Here is a 22,563-nt window from a genome sequence, read left to right as displayed (position 1 = left end):
GAATCCGCATGGTGGCTAACAGCCATCCCTAACTCCATTTGCAACTAATCCCTGTGGGCACTAGCCATGCACATCTTTAATCCCAGCACTCAGGAAACAGGCAGGTGAACCTATGCATTCCAGGCCAGCTGGGGTACATAATAAGACCCTCTCTCCATAGAAAAAGAAGAGGAAGAAGCCACCAAATGTAGTGTGCCTTCAACCCTAGCAATCAGGAGGCAGAGGCAGGAGGATTGTGTAATGCTTGAGGCCAGCTTGCACTACCTAGTCTCAGGTTATCCAGGGGCTACATGACAAGCCCTGGGCTTTATAGTGAATTCCATACCAACCTGGGCTACAGAGTAAGACCCCATTTCCAAAAGAGCTAAAGAAAAAAAAAAATAAAACCCTAAGCAATAAAAATTAAAAATGTAGAGTTATATACAATTTGCTCTTCAGATAACTCTCTTAAAACCACGGTTAATCTTTGTATACAGGCAATGTCACAGCGATTCTTTATGATACTTGATTGTCTGGGAGGAGGACATGGCACAGTGCTCCTGTAGAGGGTGGAGGACCATTTTCAGGAGTCTGGTCTCTTTCCACTCTGTGTTCTCCAAGGATCAAACTTAGGTTCTCAGGTTTGGTAATGGGTGCCTTTACCCTCTGAGCTAGCTTGCCAACCCTTCACAGCAATTTAGACTTTTATCAGTTGGCTCAGCCAGTGAGGAATGCAAAGAGACCCTGGAGTGATGGCTTCTTTCTCTTTCTGTGCCCCCTTAGTTTTTGATGTTTTCTTCCTTTTTGTTCCTTTAATTCCCTTCTCACTCTCCCTCACTCCGTCCTTTTTTTAAAATTGTATTTATGTGTGTATGGGTGTTTTGCCTATATGTATATCTGTGCACCACATGCATTCCTGGCCTAGAGAAGCCTTGGGAGGGTATCAGACTCCCTGAGACTGGAGCTAGAGACAGTTGTGAGCCACCTCATGTCTAATGGGAGTCAAACCCAGTGCTCTGGAAGAGCAGTCAGAGCCCTTAACCTCTGAGCCTCCTCCCTAGCCTTGTCTTTTAAGATTTCTTTTAATACTGATATTGAGCCCAGGTTCTTTAAAACATGTTTTAAAATACATTTGTTTATGTATGTGTGCGCACGGCACCTGTAGCGGCAAAGGATGACATCGTGGAGCCAGTTCTTCCCTTCATGTGGATCCTGAGGGCTGAGCGTAGATGCTCAGCAGTGGTGGCAAGCATCTTTACCCACTGAGCCATCTCGCCAGTCCTGAACCCAAGTTCTCGCACATGCTAGGCAAGCAGTGCACCACTGCACTATACCCCAGGCCTTTTTACTGTTTAGAGTCAGGGTCTCACTTAGTTACCAGGCTAGACTTGAACTTGCTTGCTTTCATGGGGCTGAAGAAATGAGTCAGTTGTTAAGAGCGCTGACCCCTCTTTCAGGGGCTCCTGATGTGATTCTCAGCACTAATGGCCGCTCACAACTGTCTGTAACAGAGCATCTGATAACCTGTTCTGGCCTCCTCAGGCTCTAGGCATGCATATGGTGCACAACACATTCACACAAAATGTCCCAACACAAAACAAATCACTTTTCAGTGTGCATGTGTGACCAGGCAGCAAGCACTTTTATCAACTGAGTCCTCTCACTTGACCTTTTTATCCTCCTGCCTCAGCTTCTCCAGTAGGTGGAACTGCAGATCTGCACCACAAAGGAGGCCTGGGTAATATTTTCTTCTCAGTCTAGTCTGCCTCATAAGTAACTGGCATGGGTAATCTGTGTCTAAGGACAAATGCAAAGGAAAAGGAAGACAATCTGTCTTAAAGATAAGAGGACAGGGACTGGGGATGTTAGTGAGAACGTTTGACTAGCATGAATGAGGCTTTGGTTCACCCAGTTCAACACACACACACACACACACACACACACACACACACACACACACACACACACACACACGGCTGCCCTTCCAGAGGATCCAGGTTCGAGTCCCAGCACTCACGTGGCAGCTCACAATATCTGTAGCTCTAGTCCTATGGGATCCAATGCTCTCATATGGTCCCCAAGGGCACCATGTAGTCATGTATGCAGGAAAAAACACGTATACATAAAATTAATAAAAGAATTTTAAGAATATATGAAGAGCCAGGGATTTCTCATCTATAGAGTGTAACACAAGTCTGTGTTCAATTCCCAGCACCACACAAGAGCCAGAGCCCTTCCCCCTCTCCTTTAAAACAGGCAGTTATAAGTTCTTTCTGGAGACGTTTTCTCCTGTTCTTCACAGCAGTTATCACTGCCTATCAGAAATCCTCTTGCTATATTCTTTTTTGAGACAGAATCTCTTTACATAGCCCAGGCTGTCCTGGAACTTGCTCTATAGACCACCAGGCTGGCCCCGGACTCAAGAGATCCACTCACCTCTGACTCCCAAGTGCTAGGATTAAAGGTGTGCACCACCCACTCCCCACCAATCTTGCATTTTCAGTTGATCTGCTGCAAACGAAATTTGTCTTGTTTCTGGTCTGAATGAATTCAATTTGAAGTGTTTTTTGAAGTAAGCTCACTCGTAACCACTACACCTGGGAGGGGTATGAAAACACAGCCCAAGAATAATTTTTGAGGTCACAAGACTCTTATTATCTTAGATGGTTCTCACAAGCACTCAGAATTCTCACAGGGCTCCATTCCTGGACCAACACTTTATTTTGTTTTTGTTTTTTTTGAGATAGGGTTTCCCTGTAGCTTTGGAGCCCATGCTGGAACTCACTCTGTAAACAAGGCTGAACTCATAGATATCCGCCTGTCTCTGCCTCCCAAGTGTTGGGATTAAAGGCAGGCACCACCACCGCCGGGCTGACACTCTTGATAACTGGTTGGGTTAAGAAAATCGTACACACATAGAGACAACAAATGTATTCTTTATTCTCACTTTCACTCCAACCCCTCCCCCCCATTGACTGGGCTGGATTTTGCAATCTTACTCAAATTGGCTAGTCTGAAAAGAAGAAATAGAGGAAGGGGAAAGGGTTACTGCTCCAGGCCATCAAATTCCCAAAAGAAAGCAGTGAGCCTTTGTGTGAACGAAAGTTTTAACCCGTTTGATCCCAGCACTTCCGAGGCAGAAGCAGAGACTGGTGGATCTCTGTGAGTTCGAGACCAGCCTGGTCTACAACAGCTAGTTCCAGGACAGGCTCCAAAGCCACAGAGAAACCCTGTCTCAAAAAGAAAAAAAAAAAACCCCAAAACAAACAAACAAACAAACAACAACAACAAAAAAAAAAAAACCCGAGGCAGAAGCAGGTGGAACTGCGTGTGAATTCCAGGCCAGCATGGTCTAATAGTATCAGGAGATCCAGAACTACATAATGAGATCCTGTCAGGGGCCAGGGGAGGGGAACAAAACAAAAACAAAACTAAAACCAGAACACACGTGTACAAAAGTCTTACAGGGTGGACAGGATTTTTGTTTGTTTTGTTTTCCGAGACAGGGTTTCTCTGTGTACCCTTCGCTGTCCTGGAACTTGATCTGTAGACCAGGCTGGTTTCAAACTGTCTGCCTGCCCAGTGCTGGGATTTAAGGCGTGAGCCACCACCGTCCTGCATGGACGGGATCTTTTTTTTTAAATTAATTTCCTATCCTAATAACAAGTTTTACAGTACTTGATAGAAAAGACACATTTCTTACAGCGAGGCCCCTGAAGTTGACATTCACTTGTGCGCGCACTGACACAGGCAAGGCTCGCTTGGCTGACCTCTGAAGTCTCGCTAACCCCACCTTCCCGTCTGGTCCCGCCCCCATCATCCTATTGGCCGAGCGCTCTCGTGGCGGAAACTTGCTTCTCACGCTACCCTATTGGGTACGCCGTTGACGTCGGAAAGCTCAACCAATGGGGAGCCACCGGAGTCGCGATCCCGGGCCAGGCGCTTTCTCCAAATGTCTTGAGCGCCGCCCGTCCTGGTTTGCCTGTGAGTGCGCAGCCCGGTTCCTTTAGCGGGCTGTGGCCTTCTGGGCCGTCGGAGAGGCCGCCGCCGGAGCGTTACCCGCCCACCCCTTTTCTGGGGCTCCCGGACCCAAGCAGCCGGCGGGACTTCAGCTTGCCGTCACCTCTTCTCCAGAGTTCAGGGAAGGCGCTGGCCGCCGTCGGGCGCAGCTACGCCCACAAGTAAGAGGAACGGGAACCCGGGCCAAAGCTCAAGGTGTCATCCCGACACGGGGGAGGCCGAGGCAGGAGGATGGACGCAGATAGAGGCTCCTTTGGGCTCCTATGAAACCTTGTCTTAAACAGAAATAGGACACTTAGCGAGAGGAGGAGCAGAAAAGGCTGGGGTCTCCCGTAAGGGTGGCTGACTTGGGCCCTGAAGACTTCAATCTTCCCTTTCCGGCCCCTCCTCGGTTCTTCCTCCCTCCCCATTCTCCTGCAGCCCTTCACTTTTCCCTTCCCCTCCCTTTTCCTCTTTCCCTTCCTCTCCAACTTCCCTCACTCTCCCTCCTCCCCTTCTGTTATACTCTTAACCTCTCCCTCGCCCAATCTCTGGTAAGGTCTCTTGTGGTCTAGAAGGGCCTCAAAGTTGCTGTGTAGTGGGGAATGACTTTGAACTTGTGACCCTCCTGCCTCCCTCCCCTTCCCACAGAGGGGATTGCAGTTAAGCATCGCCACACCCATCTTTTCCTCCCTCTTACCTTTAGCGACTGGCCAGATGGAACCCAGCACCTCAACCAGGTGAGTGCCTTGCCATGGTTTCTAGAAGAAGGAAGAAGATGGGACTCGGGTGAAGAAGAAACTGAGCAAGTAGTCCAAGACGCTGTTTCCCCATTGAACACCCAGTGCTGGGGCTGTGACCAGACTGAATGGTGGGATAGGGGGGTTCTTGGGGGGTCCCTAGCCCGCTAGTCTCTGAATGCAGTCATCTCTTCTTCTGTTCAGGAGGCCTTTCACCATCGATGACTTTGAAATAGGGCGTCCTCTGGGCAAGGGGAAATTTGGGAATGTGTACCTGGCTCGACTCAAGGAAAACCATTTCATTGTGGCCCTGAAGGTCCTCTTCAAGTCCCAGATAGAGAAGGAGGGATTGGAGCACCAGCTTCGTCGGGAGGTGGAGATCCAGGCTCACCTACAGTAAGCATGGTCTGTGTGGGATGCCCAGCTGGGGTTTCAGACTCCACTTTCCTCTTGCCGGCCTGATCTCTGAACGTGGCCTTCCCCACGCGTCCCAAAGAAGCTCTCCGTTTTCACCCTGAAGACTTTTCTCTGTAGCTCATTCCAGTTAGACCGTGTAACATTCTCTCACAGTGTCGGACACACCAGTCTTGTGTGTGTACCTTTGTGAAGGTCAGATGTCAAACCTCCAGTATTGCTCCTCAGGTGACATAAAAAAAAAAAAATTCCTTTATCCCCAGCACTTGGGAGGCAGAAACAGGTCACTGAGTTTGAGGCCAGCCTGGTCTACGTAGTGAGTTCCAGGCCAACCAGGCCTACACAATAGACACAAGTAGTTGAATTGTTGTTTGTTTTGTCTTGATTTTTGAGACAAGTTTCTCTGTGTTGCCCTGGCTGTCTTGGAACTCGCTCTGTAGACCAGGCTGGCCTTGAACTCACAGAGATCCGCCTGCCTCTGCCTCCTGAGCGCTGGGATTAGCTGGGGTTAAAGACGTACGCCACCATTCCCCAAAAGAAGTAGTTGTTGTTTTAATTTACTAGGGGATGGGGCGGCATGTGGGCTGTGTGTCGCAGTGTGGAGAACAGCTTGCCGGAGTTGGTTCTCACCTTCCGCCATACTGGTTCTGAGGACAGAACTCAGGCTGGCAGCCTTGGCAGCCTTGGCAGCCTTCAGGCGTGCCCCAGCTCTTCCCTCATTCCTCCTCAGACACCCGAATGTCCTACGCCTGTACAACTACTTCCATGATGCTCGCCGGGTGTACTTAATTCTGGAATATGCTCCACGGGGCGAACTGTATAAGGAGCTTCAGAGAAACCGTGTCTTAGATGAGCAGCGCACAGCCACGGTGAGGGGAGCTCTGGGGCCCTGAGGGCTGAGCATGTGATGAGTTACTGTTTGTGGTTGCCAATATCCCCTTCCCACTTTTTCTTAATTTATTATTATTATTATTGAGACAGGGTTTCTCTGTGTAGCTTTGGAGCCTATCCTAGAATTTGCTCTGTAGACCAGGTTGGCCTTGAACTCATATAGATCCTCCTGCCTCTGCCGCCCTAGTGCAGGGATTAAAGGCATGTGCTACCACCACCCAGCTTAATTTATTATTATGTGTATTTGTGTGTGACGTGGGAGGGGGAACATACATGCCACAGTGCTCATGTGGAAGTCATGGAGGGAGGAGTCCGCTTTCTATTTCCACCTTTACATGAGTTACAGGGTCGCTAGGTCTTTAGCTTATAGGAAACTCAGGTCACCAGGCTTGCACAGCAAAGCTTCCCTACCTACTGAGATATCTTGCTGACCTTCATCCCCACCCCCCCCCACTTTCTTTCTGAGTTGGAAACATTGCTAGGTAGCCCAGGCTAGCTCAGACTTCGCCAGAATCTCCAGGTTGATCTGAAATTTGTGAGTCTCTTGGGAGAGCCCCACATGTGCTGGTATTATAGACATAGGCCATTATACCTGACTCAGGGTGCTAGGTCGCCAAGAATGACTTGCAAGTTCTATAGAGCCCAAATTGGCCTTGAACTTGGAGCAGTCTGAGTGCTAGGAAGACAGGCATGTGCCATGGCACCCGGCTTTAGACTGATTTTATTAAAATTTTTTTCTGGGGTGCTGAGATGTAACTTGGTCGTCCACTTGTCTAGTGTGTACACGGCCCTGGGTTTGGTGGGTTTTGGTTTGTTTGTTTTTTGTTTTTTTCGAGACAGGGTTTCTCTGTTAGCTTTGGAACCTGTCCTGGAACCAGCTCTTGTAGACCAGATTGGCCTCAGACTCTTGCCTCTGCCTCCCAAGTGCTGGGATTAAAGGTGTGCACCACCACTGCCCAGCTCAGCCCTGGGTTTGATTCCTAATGTAGTTCTAGAATATTAGTGTTCATAGTTTGGGAATTTTTTTTTTCTTGAAAACAGAGTCTCAGCTATGTAGCTGTGTTGGGTGGTTTTGCGTGCCAACTTGACACAAGCTAGAGTCATCAGAGGAAGGAGCTCAGCTGAGGAAATGCCTCAGTGAGACTGGCTGTAAGGCATTTTCTCATTTAGTGATCAGTTGGGGAGGGCCACAGTAGCAGCAGTGGAGTGGAAGCTGGCTGGTGCCTAGAAGACAAGCTGTGTGCAGGGCAGAGCCAGAGAAGTGACCCGAGCTCTCTAGAATAGTCCAGAAGGTCGTGAGTGGATCCCAGATATTGGACGGTTGGAATTTTGTTATGCTTTGATTTGATTGTGACTGTTCCCTAATTTTTTTTCCACCTTGAAGTAAGAAAGTATTTTACAGGATAAATAGCCCACAATTGAGAGACCTGAATTTTAAAACACTTTGTATTTTTATTAAAGAGATTGGCTATTTTAAAGGGGCTGAAGTTTTAAATGTGTTTGAGTTTGTAAAGACTGTGTTTTTAAAGTTATTTAAGATCTTAGGGATGAATAAGAAAGGGTTGTGACTTGAAAGTGACGTGTTTGTGTGTTGACACAATCTAGAGTCATCAGAGGAAAGAGCTCAGCTGAGGAAATGCCTCAGTGAGATCCAGCTGTAAGGCGTTTTCCCATTTAGCGCTCAGTCGGGGAGATCCCAGCACATGGTGGGTGGTGCCATCCCTGGGCCGCTGGTCCTGGGTTCTATAAGAAGGTGGACTGAGAAGCAGGCCAGTAAGCAGCTCCCTCCATGGCCTCTGCATCAGCTCCATCTTCCAGGCCTGTCCTTATTTCCTAAGGTGATGAACAGCAATGCTGAAGTGTAAGCCTGGTAACTCCCTTCCTCCCCAGCTTGCTCTTTCTTTGGTCGTGGTGTTTCGTCACAGCAATAGTAATCCTAACTAGGACAGTAGCCGTGACCTGGAACACTCTATGCTGTCCAGACTGGCCTCAAGAGATCCTCTGATGCCCGAATGCTGGCTACTGCACCATACCTGGAGTCTTTATGTCAAGCATCTGATATAACGTGGGCTCGAAAGATGGCTCGTGTGGGTAAAGATGCTTACTGCCTAGGCTGAGCACATAAGTTTGGCCTCCTGAGACCCATATGGTAGAAGGAGAGAACAAATCCAGAAGGTAGTCCTGGGACCTGTGCATGCACAAAACAAAAATATAATAAACATGAGAACAGTATATAAAAGGTCCAACTCTATATACAGGAAGTGAAACCATAAGCATATATTGGAAGGGTAGTTTTGCAGGCCTATAATTCCAGCACTTAGAAGGCTGAGGCAGAAGGATCAGGAGTTCAAGGTCAGCCTGGTTCATGTCAAATTCCAGGCCAGTAGGGTTACATAGTGAACCCCCCCAAAAAATGTTACCTAAGATTTTATAGGGTGCTGAAAGGGAAGCCATAGCACCCATATCCCATCAGCAGTAGTTGGGTCAACTGAACATCAAAATGGATGTTTCTTGAGACAGATGCTTTGAGGAATTATCTGATTGGCTCGGCATAGGTTCCATATCTGACTACTTACTGTGCCGAGTCCACAGGGAAGACCTGCCCATTTTAGTGTCCACTCGGAGTTATAACCATGGTGCTATATTAAAGACATTGGGGAATTAGGAGGGCATGGCGGTGCATACTTTTAATCCCAAACTCAGAAAGCAAAGGCCTGCAGAGCTCTTGAGTTTAAGGCTAATCTGGGCTGCCTGTACAGTGAGACAACAGACAAGGTGGGTGGACAGTAAGGAGCCACGCTGAAGACTGTCCTCTAGGCTCCACATGTGCATGTGTGTACACAGAAAGAAACACTGGATTATTAGTGAGGAAATGAGATTGCTTTGCAGTCTTAAAATTCATGACGCCTATTCTACCTCACAGGGAGGCTGTGCAAGTCTTTCCCCTACCAGATTGCTTTTGTTCACACAGATAATAGAGGAATTGGCAGATGCCCTCACCTACTGTCATGAGAAGAAGGTGATTCATAGGGACATCAAGCCAGAGAATCTCCTGCTGGGGCTCAGGGGTGAGGTGAAGATCGCAGACTTTGGTTGGTCTGTGCATACCCCCTCTCTCAGGTAGGTCCCAGGTGCGATGGGGGTGGGACCCTCATACCATTGCGGAGTTTTCTAGGTGAAATCATCTCACATGTTAAGACCCAGATACAGACTGGGGCTTGTATTTGGGCCCCATCTTTTCCAAATGCATGCATCTAAAATGCATTTGCAGAGTGAGAGATTTGGGTTGAGTGATGGGTCAGTGGGCAAGAGCATTTCCTTTGGAAGCACAGAGCTAAGGGGTGGAAATAGGCAGCTCCTGGAAGCTTGCTTGCCAGACTGCCTGGCTGAAATGACTGGGTAAGGTTCAGAGAGAGACCTTGCCTTAAAGAAATAAAGTGGAGAGCAATAAAGACACTGAGTGTGTGTGTGTGTGTGTGTGTGTGTGTGTGTAGGCCCAACCAGAGCTTTTCTTTCCTGGTCTTTATTAGTATGTGTCTTTGCCAAAAGATTCCATGTAAATTAGTAAGCATCCCAGGAATGAATTTTTCTGTGTTGATAGCTACATTTGCTTGGATCCTTGTGATATATCATTATTTCCAAATCTTCTTCCTCCTCACTTTGTAGACCAGGCTGGCTTCAAACTTAGAGCAATCCTCCTGTCTCAGGTGTGACTTACTGCACCTCACTGAATAATTTTAAAGCACGGGATTAATGCATTTTCCTTTACAGTGCTTGTCTTCTCTTGAGTTTTCTGGTTTTGGTTTTGAATTTTTAATCTTATGTGTATGGGTGTTTTGCCTGCACGTGTGTCTTGTACACCACTTGTCATACCTGGTGCCCAGTGCCCATGAAGGCCGAAGAGGGCATCATATCCCCTGGAACTGGAGTTGTAGATGGTTATGGCTGCCACGTGGGTATTGGGAAGTCCATCTAGGGTCCTTAAGAAAAGCAGCCAGTGCTCTTAGCCGCTGAGTCATCTCTCCAGCCCAGCCTTCTCTGAATGATTGACAGTTTCTTATGTTGTAGTCCTGCCTGGCCTCTAGCCTCAAACGCACACTATTATTCTTTTCTACCTCCCACCTTCTCTAGTGTCAGGATTAGAGATGTGAGCCTCCTATACCTTCCCTGAATCTTAAAGAATTCTCTGTGTGTCCACATGTGTGCTCAGCAGGGAAGATGTCCCTCAACTCTTCCCATGCTCAGCACTCCCTTCTGTGTCCTGCTTTAGGAGAAAGACAATGTGCGGGACTCTGGACTACCTGCCCCCGGAAATGATTGAGGGAAGAACGTATGATGAGAAGGTGGATCTGTGGTGTATTGGGGTGCTCTGCTATGAGCTGCTGGTGGGAAATCCTCCCTTCGAGAGCAGCACCCACAATGAGACATACAAGCGCATCCTCAAGGTGAGCTGGCCACACACTTCAGGGAGCCAGCACTGCTAGCTGAGGTGGGAGTGCTTACGGAGATTGCTCTAGCCGGTAGGCTGCCCAAGAGACTGACAGAGCCCAGAGGACATGAGCTAAAGAGATAAACTAGGTTGTCATTCTTCCCTGCTCATTAGGTGGATTTGAGGTTTCCTCAGTCGGTTCCTGTGGGGGCACAGGACTTGATCTCCAAGCTTCTTAGGTACCATCCCTCGGAACGACTGAACCTGGACCAGATCCTGAAGCACCGCTGGGTCCGGGACCACTCTCGTAGGGTGCTGCCTCCCTGTAATCAGACGGCTTCCTGAGCTCTGCCTGTCTCTATTAGTTTGTGTTTTTCTCCAGGCTCTGTTACTTCATCTGTTTTGTTTGTTTTCTCTTGTAAGATGTGAATTAAAACTGATTAATATCAATCTTTTTGGTTGTGTGAGTTAGCATGTCAAAAAAGACTCTTTTGTCTTGCTTGTGTGGTGGGGGTGAAGTCCAGGGTTCCATGTCTGGTATCTCCCTCTATTGCTCCCTGTTTGGTTGGAAACATCACCTCAGCTCCTAACATCCTTATCCAAAGAGTCTGGAATGTTTGGCTGGGGCTTCACCCCAGCTCCTGGCATCCATTATGGAATGTTGGGTGGAAAGTTCCATATCAAGCCCCTTCCGCTGGGAGTTGCCACAGTCCAGACTCCATCTCTGAGAAATCCTGCCAAATGGTCACCCCGCCCCAATGAAGGTCAAGACCATTCCCACAGGCTATTTAAACCGCCCTCCAGAGAACAAACATGTCTTTCCTGGGTTTTCTTGTCCCCCCCCCCTCACCCCCAGGGCCACCTGGGAGCACTGGCATCTATTAAACCTGGCTTCTAATTTGGTCTGATTTGGATTATTGTGTTGGCGGAGAGGTTTGTCGGACCAGAAAAACATAACACTGTCCAGCTCATTTTTTGCTTAGTTTGTTTGATTTTTCAAGACAGAGCTTCTCTGTGTTAACAGCCTTGGCTGTCTTGGAACTCCCTGTGTAGACCAGGCTTGGCCTCACACTAGAGATCTGCCTGCCTCTGCCTCCCCGGTGCCACCATGCCACGCTTCCATCTCAGTTTTTGAGATGGTAGGTCTGTCAACATGAAGCTCACCGACTTGGCTAGACTGGCTGGTCAATGAAATGCTGATCCTCCTATCTCCAGCTCCCCAGTACTAAGACCACAAATGCATATCACTGTGTTCAGTTTGTTCAGGGTTCTGGGGGCAGACTGAGTCCTTGTGCTTCCACTCATGTATGGAGGCACACCTACGCTCACACACATACAAACTAAGTAATAAATGAAAAGGGGGTGGATTAGGAGTGGTGATACTTGTATAGACGTCTGGGTTCCTGCAGTGCCCAGTTTCTCACCTTTATTTACCCAGATGTTTGGAAAAGATTCCAGACCCACCCTCATCTCTAGTCTACATTTTACATCGGAAGAATGGCTTTCTCACCCAGTGCCCAAATCCTCCCAAGTGGTGTGCACTGTTACTGGGTGGGTCTGTGCATGCCTACAATCTTAAGTGTTCAGGAAACTGAGGCAGGACAATTTCAAGGCCTGCCTGGGCTGCTGAGGAAGGGAGTTCAAGGCCAACCTGGCCAACTTACCAAAGCTGTTTCAAAAACAAAAAAAGTGAAACAATTTCAAGTAAAAAAAAAAAAAAAAAAAAAAAAANAAAAAAAAAAAAAAAAAAAAAAAAAAAAAAGCAATAGGTATGACCAAACTGGGACCGTAGTCTATTAGGAAAAGACAAGGGCTCCTTTCTCGGGATGGGCTCCAGCAGAGAAAGAACTACATTACCCAGAAGGCACAGCACACGAGTCTTGAGGCTCAGCAAATGAAAGGCCTACTATAGGATACTACCCCTTTGTCAAGGAGCTTGCCGATTCCGTGATGTCATCCTGGCGCGACCCTGTAGTCCACGCCTGCTGTGGAAATCCTAACACTGCCCGAGGCAATCTCCTCTGAGAGGCAAATCCTGGAGACCGAGCGTCCGGGGCGCAGCTGTCACGCAGCCCACGGGGGTCTCGTGATGACGTCGGAGCTGAAGGACTCCGGGCAGGTGGGTTGACGGAGATTTTTGATGCCTCCACGGTTTGGAAAGTCTCTCAGTCGTGAGAGCCTCTCGCTTTGTCTTTGCAGTTGTGTTTGTTTAGGAAGAGTGGCTCTGGATGGTACTCAATTTATTTCGAGTCTTAGTGTTAGGTCCCAAACTCGGGACACGCGGCGAGGTGCCTACTTAGCATATCAGAGCGGACCTGGCCGAGGTTCCCCCAGCATTCCTCAGTTCTTATCTGTCTCAGGGTCCTCTTGGCGGGCACAGCCTGCGCTCTTCCATAAACTTTTCCAGCCCAGGGGCTGGGCTGCCCTTCTCCCAGCTAACCTTCCCTATAGAATCCAACCATTTTGGTTAACCCTCCTCTTTTGGGCCTCCTGACTGCTGCCCCTGGTTTCCTTTCTCCTCTCCTCACATAGCTCAAAGTCAAGTCTACTCTGGACTCTTCCAGATGTCCCTGTTTCTGACTATACTCCCCCACATATCTATAATAAACTTTTTCCTCCACCATACCCAAGAGCGGACATGTCCTTTCCTTTTCTTTCTTTCTTTTTTATTATTTGCTTAGTACCTGAGAGGGTCATTTATTTATACATATGGACAGTGAAGACCATAGCTAAAGAAGTAGGCCCTCGAGGCATAATCCGTAGCAACCTGCCACCTTTTCTGTAACAAAACACCTTGAAGTCAGTCTGTAAGTCATTTCTACAGTAAGCCAGATGACTATTTCTCATGATAATCTAGAGGTCTAAAGATAACTTCGTGTAACTATAGGCAGCAGACGTCTAGGATTTGGTTTAATAACTGGTCCCTACTTGTTTCTGCCTCTAAGAGAGGACACAGAGCCCTTAGTTTCCAGGATGCCTCTCAGCTCGTTGTCCCCTACAGCTTCCTCAAGTCAAGAATGTCAGGCCTCTGGTAGGTAATTTAAGGGGTTGAAAAGCGAGTGAAGTTCCAGGCTAAGGGCTTTCATCAACTCATAATCCAGTCAAACATGCTCTATAAGTCTCTTGTTCTTTTTTTGAAACAGGGTTTTTCTGTAGCTTTGGAACCTGTCCTGGAACTCTCTGTAGACCAGGCTGGCCTTGAACTCACAGAGATCCACCCGCCTCTGCCTCCCTAGTGCTGAGATTAAAGGCCACTGCCCACCAAGTCTCTTATTCTTTCTGGTTGACCACTTATTGATGGGGAGGGTCATCTTTCTGTCTGTTGTTTCATTGGTTAACTAATAAAGAAACTGCTTGGCCTTGATAGGCTAGAACATAGGTTGGTGGAGTAACAGAACAGAATGCTGGGAGGAAGAGGAAGTAAGCTCAGAAATCATGCAGCTCCTCTCAGAGGCAGACACGATGAAGCAAGCCACCAGGTCAGACATGCTGAATCTTTCCCGGTAAGACCAGTGCTACACAGTTTATTAGAGATGGGTTGATGGGGATATCAGAATTAGCCAGTAAGGGCTAGAGCTAATGGGCCAAGCAGTGTTTAAATGAATACAGTTTGTGTGTTGTTCTTTCAGGGCATAAGCTAGCCAGGCAACCAGGAGCTGGGGCGGTAGGAACACAGCCCGCAGCTCCTACTACAACTTATTATCTTGTTTCCTTTCTCTCTCTGGCTCACTGCTATTCAGGTGTACCCACCTGACCAAAAATTCCCTTTACTCTCTCCTTTACCTTTGCAGTTCACTCTGCCTTGGACAATCCTCAGATCCCTGCAAGACCATTCCCTGTAATTTCTGCTCATAATGTCACTTTTTAAATATTATAAAATGTGTGTGTGTAAGTGTTCAAGTGTGCATGGGTTATATCCACTCATGTGCAAGCAGTGATTTGAGTGTGGAGGTCAAAGGACAATTGTTTAGGAATTGGTTCTCCCCTACTTTTATTTGGGTTCTGGGACTCGACCTCAGGTTGCTGGCTTGGAGGAAAAGCACTTCTATTCTGAACTACCTCACGTGCCCAGATAGCACTCCTTTAGTTGTTCCTGTAAACCCCAGCACTGGAGAGGCAGGAGCAGGAGGATCTCGAGTTCAAGGTCAGCCCTGGCTATATAGCAAATTTGAGGCCAGCTTGAACTGCTTATGACCTTGTCATAACAAAAACAAATATGCAAAGATGTGAAACCGTACTTGAATTAGTGGCTCTCTTTCAGCCCTAAGTCACTGATATATAGGTGACCAGATGCTGTTGAAGTTAACAGAACCTAAGACAGTTAAAGTGTGCTATTTTTTTGATTTGGTTTGGTTTTGAGACAGGGTTTCTCTGCGTAATAATCCTGAGTGTCCTAGAACTTGCTTTGTAGACCAGGCTGGCCCGAACTCTGCCACCTTCCTCCCTAGTGCTTGGATTAAAGGCGTGAGCCACCACAGCCCAACCCAAGTATGGTATGCTTCATCAAAAATCTCATCTCAGTCTCATGGCTATTTTTTTTTTACCCATGTTTACCTTTTTCTGTTTCTCTGTATTTTTTTTTCTCTCATAACTGTTGTTGCTGAAGTGAGAATTACTGTGTTGATCTGGAGATGGAGGCTCAGAGATGAAGTGAGGTACCTAATGTTGCACAGCTGTTGAGTGGTAGTTTCAGGAGCTTGCATTGAAACTCTAGGATCTGACTTCAGAACTGAGGACTTGTGAAGCGTTCAGCATGGGCAGGAACCTAGCTGGACCAGAGAAGCTCAAGAAGTGCTGTTCTCAACATCATTGGTATTGGTTCCATTGACATGATCATTATTTGTCATTCCTGTGATACCCCAGACAGAACCTCTCTCACAGCCCACAGTTTGTGTTCGTTGTTTGTTGCTTCTTAGGAGCGCCTGGCGTGGGAAGTTGTTGCCCTTCGCACTGACGTATTATGCCGTCTTAGCTTTGTTTTCTATTGCCGTGATGAGATGCCCTGACAAAGGCATTTGAAGGAAGCAGGGGTCTATTTGGCTCATGTTCCGGGTCTGTCCTGAATAGGGAAGTCACTGCAGCAGACATTTGAGAGAACTGGTTACAGCGTGTTCATGGTCAGAAAACGAGAGCAATAGCTGCATGCATGCTTGTGCTCCTCTCTTTTCTCTGGTCGGTTGCCTTTGAGGCAGGGTCTCACTGAGTAGCCCTGGCTGACCTGGACCTCACAGAGACCCATCTGTCTCTGCTTCTCAAAATGCTAGGTATGAGCCATCACACCCAGCACTTATTTTTATTTATTTGAAAGTTAGATTTGTTCATTTATGCATCTGTAGGTTTGCATTTGGAAATCAGGGTTTGGGGAGCTGGGTTCTTGCCTTTTGCTATGTAAGGTTCCAGGGGATAGATCAAGTTGTAAAGCTTGGCCCCAAGTGCCTTTTCATGATGAGCCAACTCAGTAACTCTACTTTCTCCTTTTATGTGCAGTCTAGGGCACAACCCCAGGCAATGGTGTCAATCTTCTTTAGGTTGGGTCTTCCTACCTTAACATAATCAAGACCATCTTCCATAGACATACCCAGAGGCCACCCTGATCTAGACAGTCCCTCCTTGAGACTCTTTCCAGGTGATTGTTGATTGTGTCAAGTTGTCCGTTAAGTCTAGCTATTATATGCCCAACAGCATCTCCTGGTGGAGCCCAGGATACAGCATAGCCTACAGGATGTGCTGTGTAGTTTGGGCCTTCATCTCTCTCTCTAAACCCTTTGAGCAAAGCACACACGACATTCTGCCGAGCAGCCCGAGGCCAACACTAATGTGCTGTGACTTTTCAGGTGGCTTTCACCTTTGAGGATGTGGCTGTAGTTTTTACTCAAGAAGAGTGGGGGCAGCTGGCTCCAGTTCAGAGAACCCTGTACCAGAAGGTGATGCTGGAAAACTGTGGGCTTCTGGTCTCTCTGGGTAAGTCTGTTACCTCCCTCTCCCGGGGGGCAGGTGCTCTGCTGCTTCATTCTCCCCTCTGGCTCCAGGCCCTGATGGTGAAGAGGTCCTCTGAGCCTGCCTTTTCTTCCTGCTGCTTCAGACATATTCTAGACTCATCTCTTCCTGTGCTGTATCTCTTTGGGCGATAAACCTTTAGACTCCAAGGGTAATGTAGAGAGGATGGTAGTGGGAGGAAAGGGCGTTTGGTAGGACTCAGAGGCAGAATTTCCAGCTGCGTTAGCTCGTGCTTTTTCCTCGCCGGATTTATTTTTATTATTCTTAGACATATTCTTAGTCTTGTATGTGTATGTATCTGCAAACACCACGGCCAGCAGAAAGCTGACCCTAATGAGTCAAGAAGGAAGCCTGGCCCAACACAACCCAGTGGTGTTGGTTCAGACTTTGAGAGTTTGACACCAGGCAGTTTATTTTAGACATATTTAAGCACAGGACAATTTAGAAAAAAAGTTTTCTGGTGATACTTAATTCTGTATGTATAATAAATCTTAATGCACGGCTGCTTTGAAACTCTGTAAAGTACATATGGCCTCTTCCCTAAGGAAAAGTTCTGTAGATTAACTGGGAAAGCGGGCTCAAGGTAAATAGCTCATGACAAGGGTCCAGGAGAGGATAACACCCCAGGGTGACTGAGATAAACAGAGGCATCTGGGGGAGCCAAGGTCATCAGGCTGTAACCACCTCAGTCCCAGGTTTCTGCGTGGAAAATAGGTTATCAAGAAACGAGGCTTAGGGTCGGCAGATAGCTTAGCATTTGCTTAAACTGGAGGCTGGAGAGATGGCTTAGTGGTTAAAAGCACTGGCTGTTCTTCCAGAGGACCCAGGTTCAAAATGTAACACCAGTCTGGAGGCCAACAGTTCCTAGTTCCAGGGCTCTAGTTCCAGAGCTGTAGTTCCAGGGACTGAGATCCTCTTCTAGCCTTTGAGAGCAACAGGCACACGAAAGGGGTACATACATACATGCAGGAAAAACACCCATATACATAAACAACAGAATCCCAAGTGCTAACTCCAGGACCCACATAAATGTGGAACGAGGGAACCAAAAGTTCCTGGAGCCACTGTTCTTTCCAGGGGTTAATGTGCTTATCAGCGTAGTTCTGGCTTGGCCTTAGCTACAGTGGATTATAGAAAACCGGTACTCATTGACTGTGGTAGTTCACACCTGTCCATAATCTTAGCACTCTGGAACCCAAGTCAAGAGGATCAGGTGTTTGAGGCCACCCTAGGCTTAGATAGTGAGACCTTAGTAAAGGTAGGGAAAGATGGGGAGTAGAGGGAAGGAAAGAAAGAGGGGTGCAGGAAAGGCTTGCCTCTAAACTGAGCTAAATAGAATTGATTTTTATCTTTTGTAGAATGGTCTGTTCTCATGTAGCCCAGCTGGTCTTGAACTCGTTATACAGCTGAGGATGACACTGAGTTCCTTATTATCCTGCCTCTATCTCTGAAGCGTTGGGATTATACTGTGTGTGTGTGTGTGTGTGTGTGTGTGCACTTGTGCTGTGATACATAGAGCTCAGAAGACGACTTGTAGGACTCACTTCTCCCCACCTCATGGATCCTGGGGGTCAGCTTAAGGCTTGGCGGCAAGCACTTTCAGCTGCTCTATTTATATGTATTTTGGGGTGCGTTTTTGTTTGATTTGAGACATTGTCACTAGACCAGGCAAGCCTTGAACTCAGATCCACTTGTCTCTGCTTCCTGAATTCTGGAATTAAAGGAATATGTCACTACACCTGTTTTTTACAGCCCAGGCTGGCTTAGAACTTAATGTGTAACCCATCTTGACCTCAGACTTGTGGCAATCCTTCTATTTGACTCAGCCTCCCAGATGCCAGTTGTCCAAGTTAGAGTTCCTGTTGCTGCGATGAGACACCATGACCAAAAGCAAGCTGGGGAGGAAAGGGTTTGTTTGTCTTTCACTTCCACACAACAGTCCACCATCAAGACTGTCACCACGGGACTCCAACAGGGCCGGATCCTGGAGGCCGGAGCTGATGTACAAGCGTGGAGGAGTGCTGCTTCCCCAGCAGCACCTCCCTACTCGGGAGTGGCACCACTCATGTGGGCTGGACCCGCCCACAGCTTCACTAGTGTAAAAATACCCCACTGGCGTGCCTACAGGCCATCCTGCTAGAGGTATTTTTCTCCTTGGAGGTTCCCCTTCCCAAATATGTCTAGGTTTGTTTTGTTTCAAGTTGGCAAAAACTAACCTGCATAAAAATACTTGGTTTTCTCTCTCAGTGCAAGGAGTGTACTTGCCTCTGCACAGTCTAGGCAAGCTCTCTACCACTGAGTTGTGCCCCTAGCCCTCCCTTTTGTTTTAAAGCAAGGTCTCATCACAGTTGCCAGGCAGGCTTGGCCTTGCTGCCTTCCTGCCTCAGCCTCTCTAGTAGCTGGATTATAGTCTTGTCCCACCGGGCACACCTTTTACAGTTTTTGACAAACTCTTTTAAATATAAGTTTCTAAGTCACATGTTAACTTTATTGATATTGCTGAGAGCAGCTTCATTCCAAGGTCAAATTCTGATCTCGAAATCCCAGGTGACATTGATGGTCTTTATCTCTTTTCAGGAAAAAAAAAATCTATCTATCTTTCTATCTATCTATCTATCTATCTATCTATCTATCTATCTATCTATCTATCATCTATCTCTCCATCCATGTGTTCTCATTTCTCTCCTTGAAGGGTATCCTGTTCCCAAACCTGGCTGATGTGTCGGCTAGAGCACAGGCAGGAGCTGTGGCAGGTGATGAAAGACCTTTCTGCAAGCGTCATTGCAGGTAAGGGAAGTGGGCAGGACTGGTGGGCTCTCCTAGGGACTTCTCTCTCTCTGCTCCTCTACCTCCTCTTCCTCTCACTCCCTTTCTTTCTTTTTTCTCTTTCCTTCCTTTTTGATTTTGTGTGTGTGTGTGTGTGCACATACATGCCACAGTGTGCATAAGGGAGTCAGAGGCCACCTTGTGCAAGCTGGGAGTTGGCTCTCTCCACTGCACAGACTCTCCTTATTAAACCCGGATTATTAGTCTTGGCTGCAAGCACCTTTACCTACCGAATCATCTCCTGAGCCCTCTGTTTCCTTTTATACTGGTTGGTGCCCCAGTCCCTGTGAACTCAGTTTCTGGGGGTACAGGAGAAGGGTTTGTGCAGGAGAGTAAGCGGGGAGAAGGCCAGAAACTGCTTTTTGTTGTTGTTTTGTTTTTTATAAACCATAGGATGAAAGAGAAGCCAGATTTCCTGTAAGTATGTGATGAAGGTTGGTTCTTTTCTGAAATTCTATGGTGGGTAGGTTTCTTGAATCATTGGGCCTGTTTATGGCCCTGTTTTTTGTTTGTTGTTTTGTTTTTTAATTTTTAAATTGTATTTATTTAATTAACTTTTTTCATTTATTTTATATACTGACTACAATTCCCCCTCCTCCTCTTCTACTGCAACCCCTCCCTACTCCCATCTACCTTCCCTCTGCATTCACTCCTCCTCTGTCTCCATTCAGAAAGGGGTGGGCCTCCCATGGGCCTGAACAAAGCCTGGCACATCAAGTTGAGGTAGGACCATGCTCCTCCCCGTGCATCAAGCCTGGGCAAGGTAATCCAGCATGGGGGAACAGGTTCCCAAAAGGCAGCTGAATGCCAGGGACAGGTCCTGAACTCACTGCCAGGAGCCTTGCAAATAGACCAAACTACACAACCATCACACATATGCAGAAAACCTAGGTCAGTCCCTGGGTTACCTACTGTTTAGGAGCTAATAGTGAGCTGCCTTTATGGATATACTAAGTCAGGAGTTCTTTTTTGTTTCTGTTTGTTTGTTTGTTTGTTTTGCTAGACAGGGTTTCTCAGTGTGACAGCTCTGGCTGTTCTGGACTTGCTTTATAGACCAGGCTGGCCTCTAAGTCAGGAATTGTGAGTGTCTACCCTAGACTCTCTTTCCCATCATCTACACTTTGATTTGCTCTGCTGTTAAGAATCAGGAATTCAGGAATCCCAAAAGAAGGAAATTACAAACCAGGATTAACAAACATGGTTTTCCTTAACATGGAGCTTTTATTTTTCCTGTTTTTTTTTTTCTTTTTTATCCTTCTGGTATGTGTTACTTATTTCAGGTAACAATGGAAAAACCAAGACCACAGAACTTACCATGTGTGAGTCAGCACTGTCTAAGGGAGTCTCATGCCAAGGCAAGTTCACAAAAGAAGTCTCAAAGGACTCCCAGTCAGTGCAAACTCCTGATCACATTGGTTCTTTCAAACAGGGATAGAGCCCCAGAGCAAGCTGCTTCCTGGGAAAATCAGCCTTGGACGTGATAGCTTCGGGACAGCTAAAGACATGTGTTCAAGGGTTAGGCAGAAGCACGTCTCTTCAGGAAATGCCATCCGTAATTGTGACTCGCATGAGTCGGATAAGGACCCTGTAATTCAGGAGGAGGAAAGTGTCTTCAAATTCCATTGTCGTGGCTAAGTATTCAGCAAGAGGCGCTTGCTTGCCCGGAATGAGAAGAGTCACTCTGGAGTGAAACCGTATGAGTGTACCGAGTGTGGGAAGGCCTTCAGCAAGAGCGCATACCTTCTTCAGCATCAGATGGTTCACAGCGCGGAGAAGCCTTATAAGCGCATGGAGTGCGAGAAGGCCTTCGGCCGCAAATCCCACCTCACACAGCACCGGCGGATCCACAGTGGGGAGAAGCTGTATACATGTGACCAATGCGGCAGGGCTTTCACACACCGCTCTACTTTTGTTTTACATAACAGGAGCCACACTGGAGAAAAACCTTTTGTCTGTACAGAATGTGGAAAAGCTTTTCGAGACAGGCCAGGCTTCATTCGCCACTACATCATCCACCATGGGGAGAACCCGTACGAGTGCTTTGAGTGCGGACAGGTCTTCAGACACAGGTCCTACCTCATGTGGCACCAGCAGACGCACACTGGGGAGAAGCCGTACGAGTGCAGTGAGTGTGGGAAAGTCTTCCTGGAGAGAGCAGCCCTGGTCCACCACTATGTGATCCACACCGGGGAGAAGCCCTTTGAGTGCCTCGAGTGTGGCAAGGCCTTCAACCACAGGTCCTACCTCAAGAGGCACCAGCGCATCCACACTGGGGAGAAGCCGTTCGTGTGCAGCGAGTGTGGGAAAGCCTTCACCCACTGCTCTACTTTCATCTTGCATAAAAGAGCCCAGACTGGAGAGAAGCCCTTTGAGTGCAAAGATTGTGGGAAAGCCTTTAGCAATAGAGCTGACCTTATTTGCCACTTCAGCATCCACACTGGGGAGAGGCCCTAGGAATGTGTGGAGTGCGGGAAGGCCTTCCACCATAGGTCAGGACTCACCAGGCACCAGAGGATTCATAGTGGGGAAAAACCCTATGAATGCGTCGAGTGTGGGAAAACCTTTTGTTGGAGCACAAACCTCACCCGACACGCCGTCATCCACACGGGAGAGAACCCCTATGAATGCAGTGACTGTGGGAAGGCCTTCAGCCGCAGCTCCTCCCTCCCTCACCATCGAAGGATGCACTGTCAGAGAAACCCTGCCGGTGAAGCGGATGAGGAAAGGCCCTTCACAAGCGGGCAGACTTCTGTCAACATCCAAGGACTTCTGTTGGGAAATGGCTTTTTTAATGCGACCACTGAGGAAAATCTTTTCCAACATCTTACATAGCAGGTGCTAATTCATACCAAAGAGCAACCCCACAGGTGTCTTCCCTGTGAGAAATCTTGTCGCAGATTGCTGCTTGTCATATGAAAACATTAGATAGTGAGCGTTGTTTTCCAGCCGAGAATGTAGGAGAGACACCAGTGGGCACTTTGCACTCATGAAAACCTTCAACTGTGTCTTTCCCCTACTTTGAAGTGCGGTGTTAGCTCAGGGATTTTTGTGAGGAGGAGGTGACACAGGAATGAAAACCTTAAGCACCGTGTTCATGCTGCCCGCTAAGGCTTCGGCATTTGCTAGTGAATGTTTAATCTGGGTGGAGAGAACTTTGGGTTAGGGAGTAAAGGAGTAAAGGACCTCGACCGTTTATATGTCTTGTGTTTGTGTATACATACATACATATAAAGAGAGAGACTATATATATATATGTATATATATATATATATATATATATATATATAT

At 47.4% G+C, this 22,563-nt stretch overlaps 1 protein-coding gene and 1 pseudogene across 1 annotated transcript; both read left to right on the top strand.

The window, feature by feature from the left end:
• Window positions 1–3,970: 3,970 nt before the first annotated feature.
• On the top strand, window positions 3,971–10,896 carry Aurkc (aurora kinase C). Its single transcript, XM_050127465.1, has 7 exons — window positions 3,971–4,160; window positions 4,685–4,718; window positions 4,923–5,114; window positions 5,863–6,001; window positions 8,995–9,143; window positions 10,294–10,468; window positions 10,627–10,896. The coding sequence occupies exons 2-7, from the start codon at window positions 4,696–4,698 to the stop codon at window positions 10,795–10,797; spliced, it is 849 nt and encodes a 282-aa protein (XP_049983422.1). The 5' UTR covers window positions 3,971–4,160; window positions 4,685–4,695; the 3' UTR covers window positions 10,798–10,896.
• A 1,526-nt stretch (window positions 10,897–12,422) lies between these two features.
• Window positions 12,423–22,157, top strand: LOC126491653 (zinc finger protein 805-like; annotated as a pseudogene).
• The last annotated feature ends 406 nt before the right edge of the window (window positions 22,158–22,563 follow it).

The sequence above is a fragment of the Alexandromys fortis genome, unplaced genomic scaffold (genome assembly GCF_014885135.2).
Source record: "Alexandromys fortis isolate MF-2015 unplaced genomic scaffold, M_Fortis_MF-2015_v1.1 scaffold_267, whole genome shotgun sequence".
Taxonomy (NCBI): Eukaryota; Metazoa; Chordata; class Mammalia; order Rodentia; family Cricetidae; genus Alexandromys; species Alexandromys fortis.
The sequence above is the reverse complement of the archived record's forward strand: the minus strand, read 5'-3'. Positions and strand labels throughout refer to the sequence as shown.

Excerpts from the sequence above, each read along its gene's own strand:
- Aurkc (XM_050127465.1), top strand. The coding sequence starts at position 4,696 with ATGGAACCCAGCACCTCAACCAG. Across the intron at positions 4,719-4,922 it reads GAACCCAGCACCTCAACCAG|GAGGCCTTTCACCATCGATG; the intron begins GTGAGTGCCTTG and ends TCTTCTGTTCAG. Across the intron at positions 5,115-5,862 it reads GAGATCCAGGCTCACCTACA|ACACCCGAATGTCCTACGCC; the intron begins GTAAGCATGGTC and ends ATTCCTCCTCAG.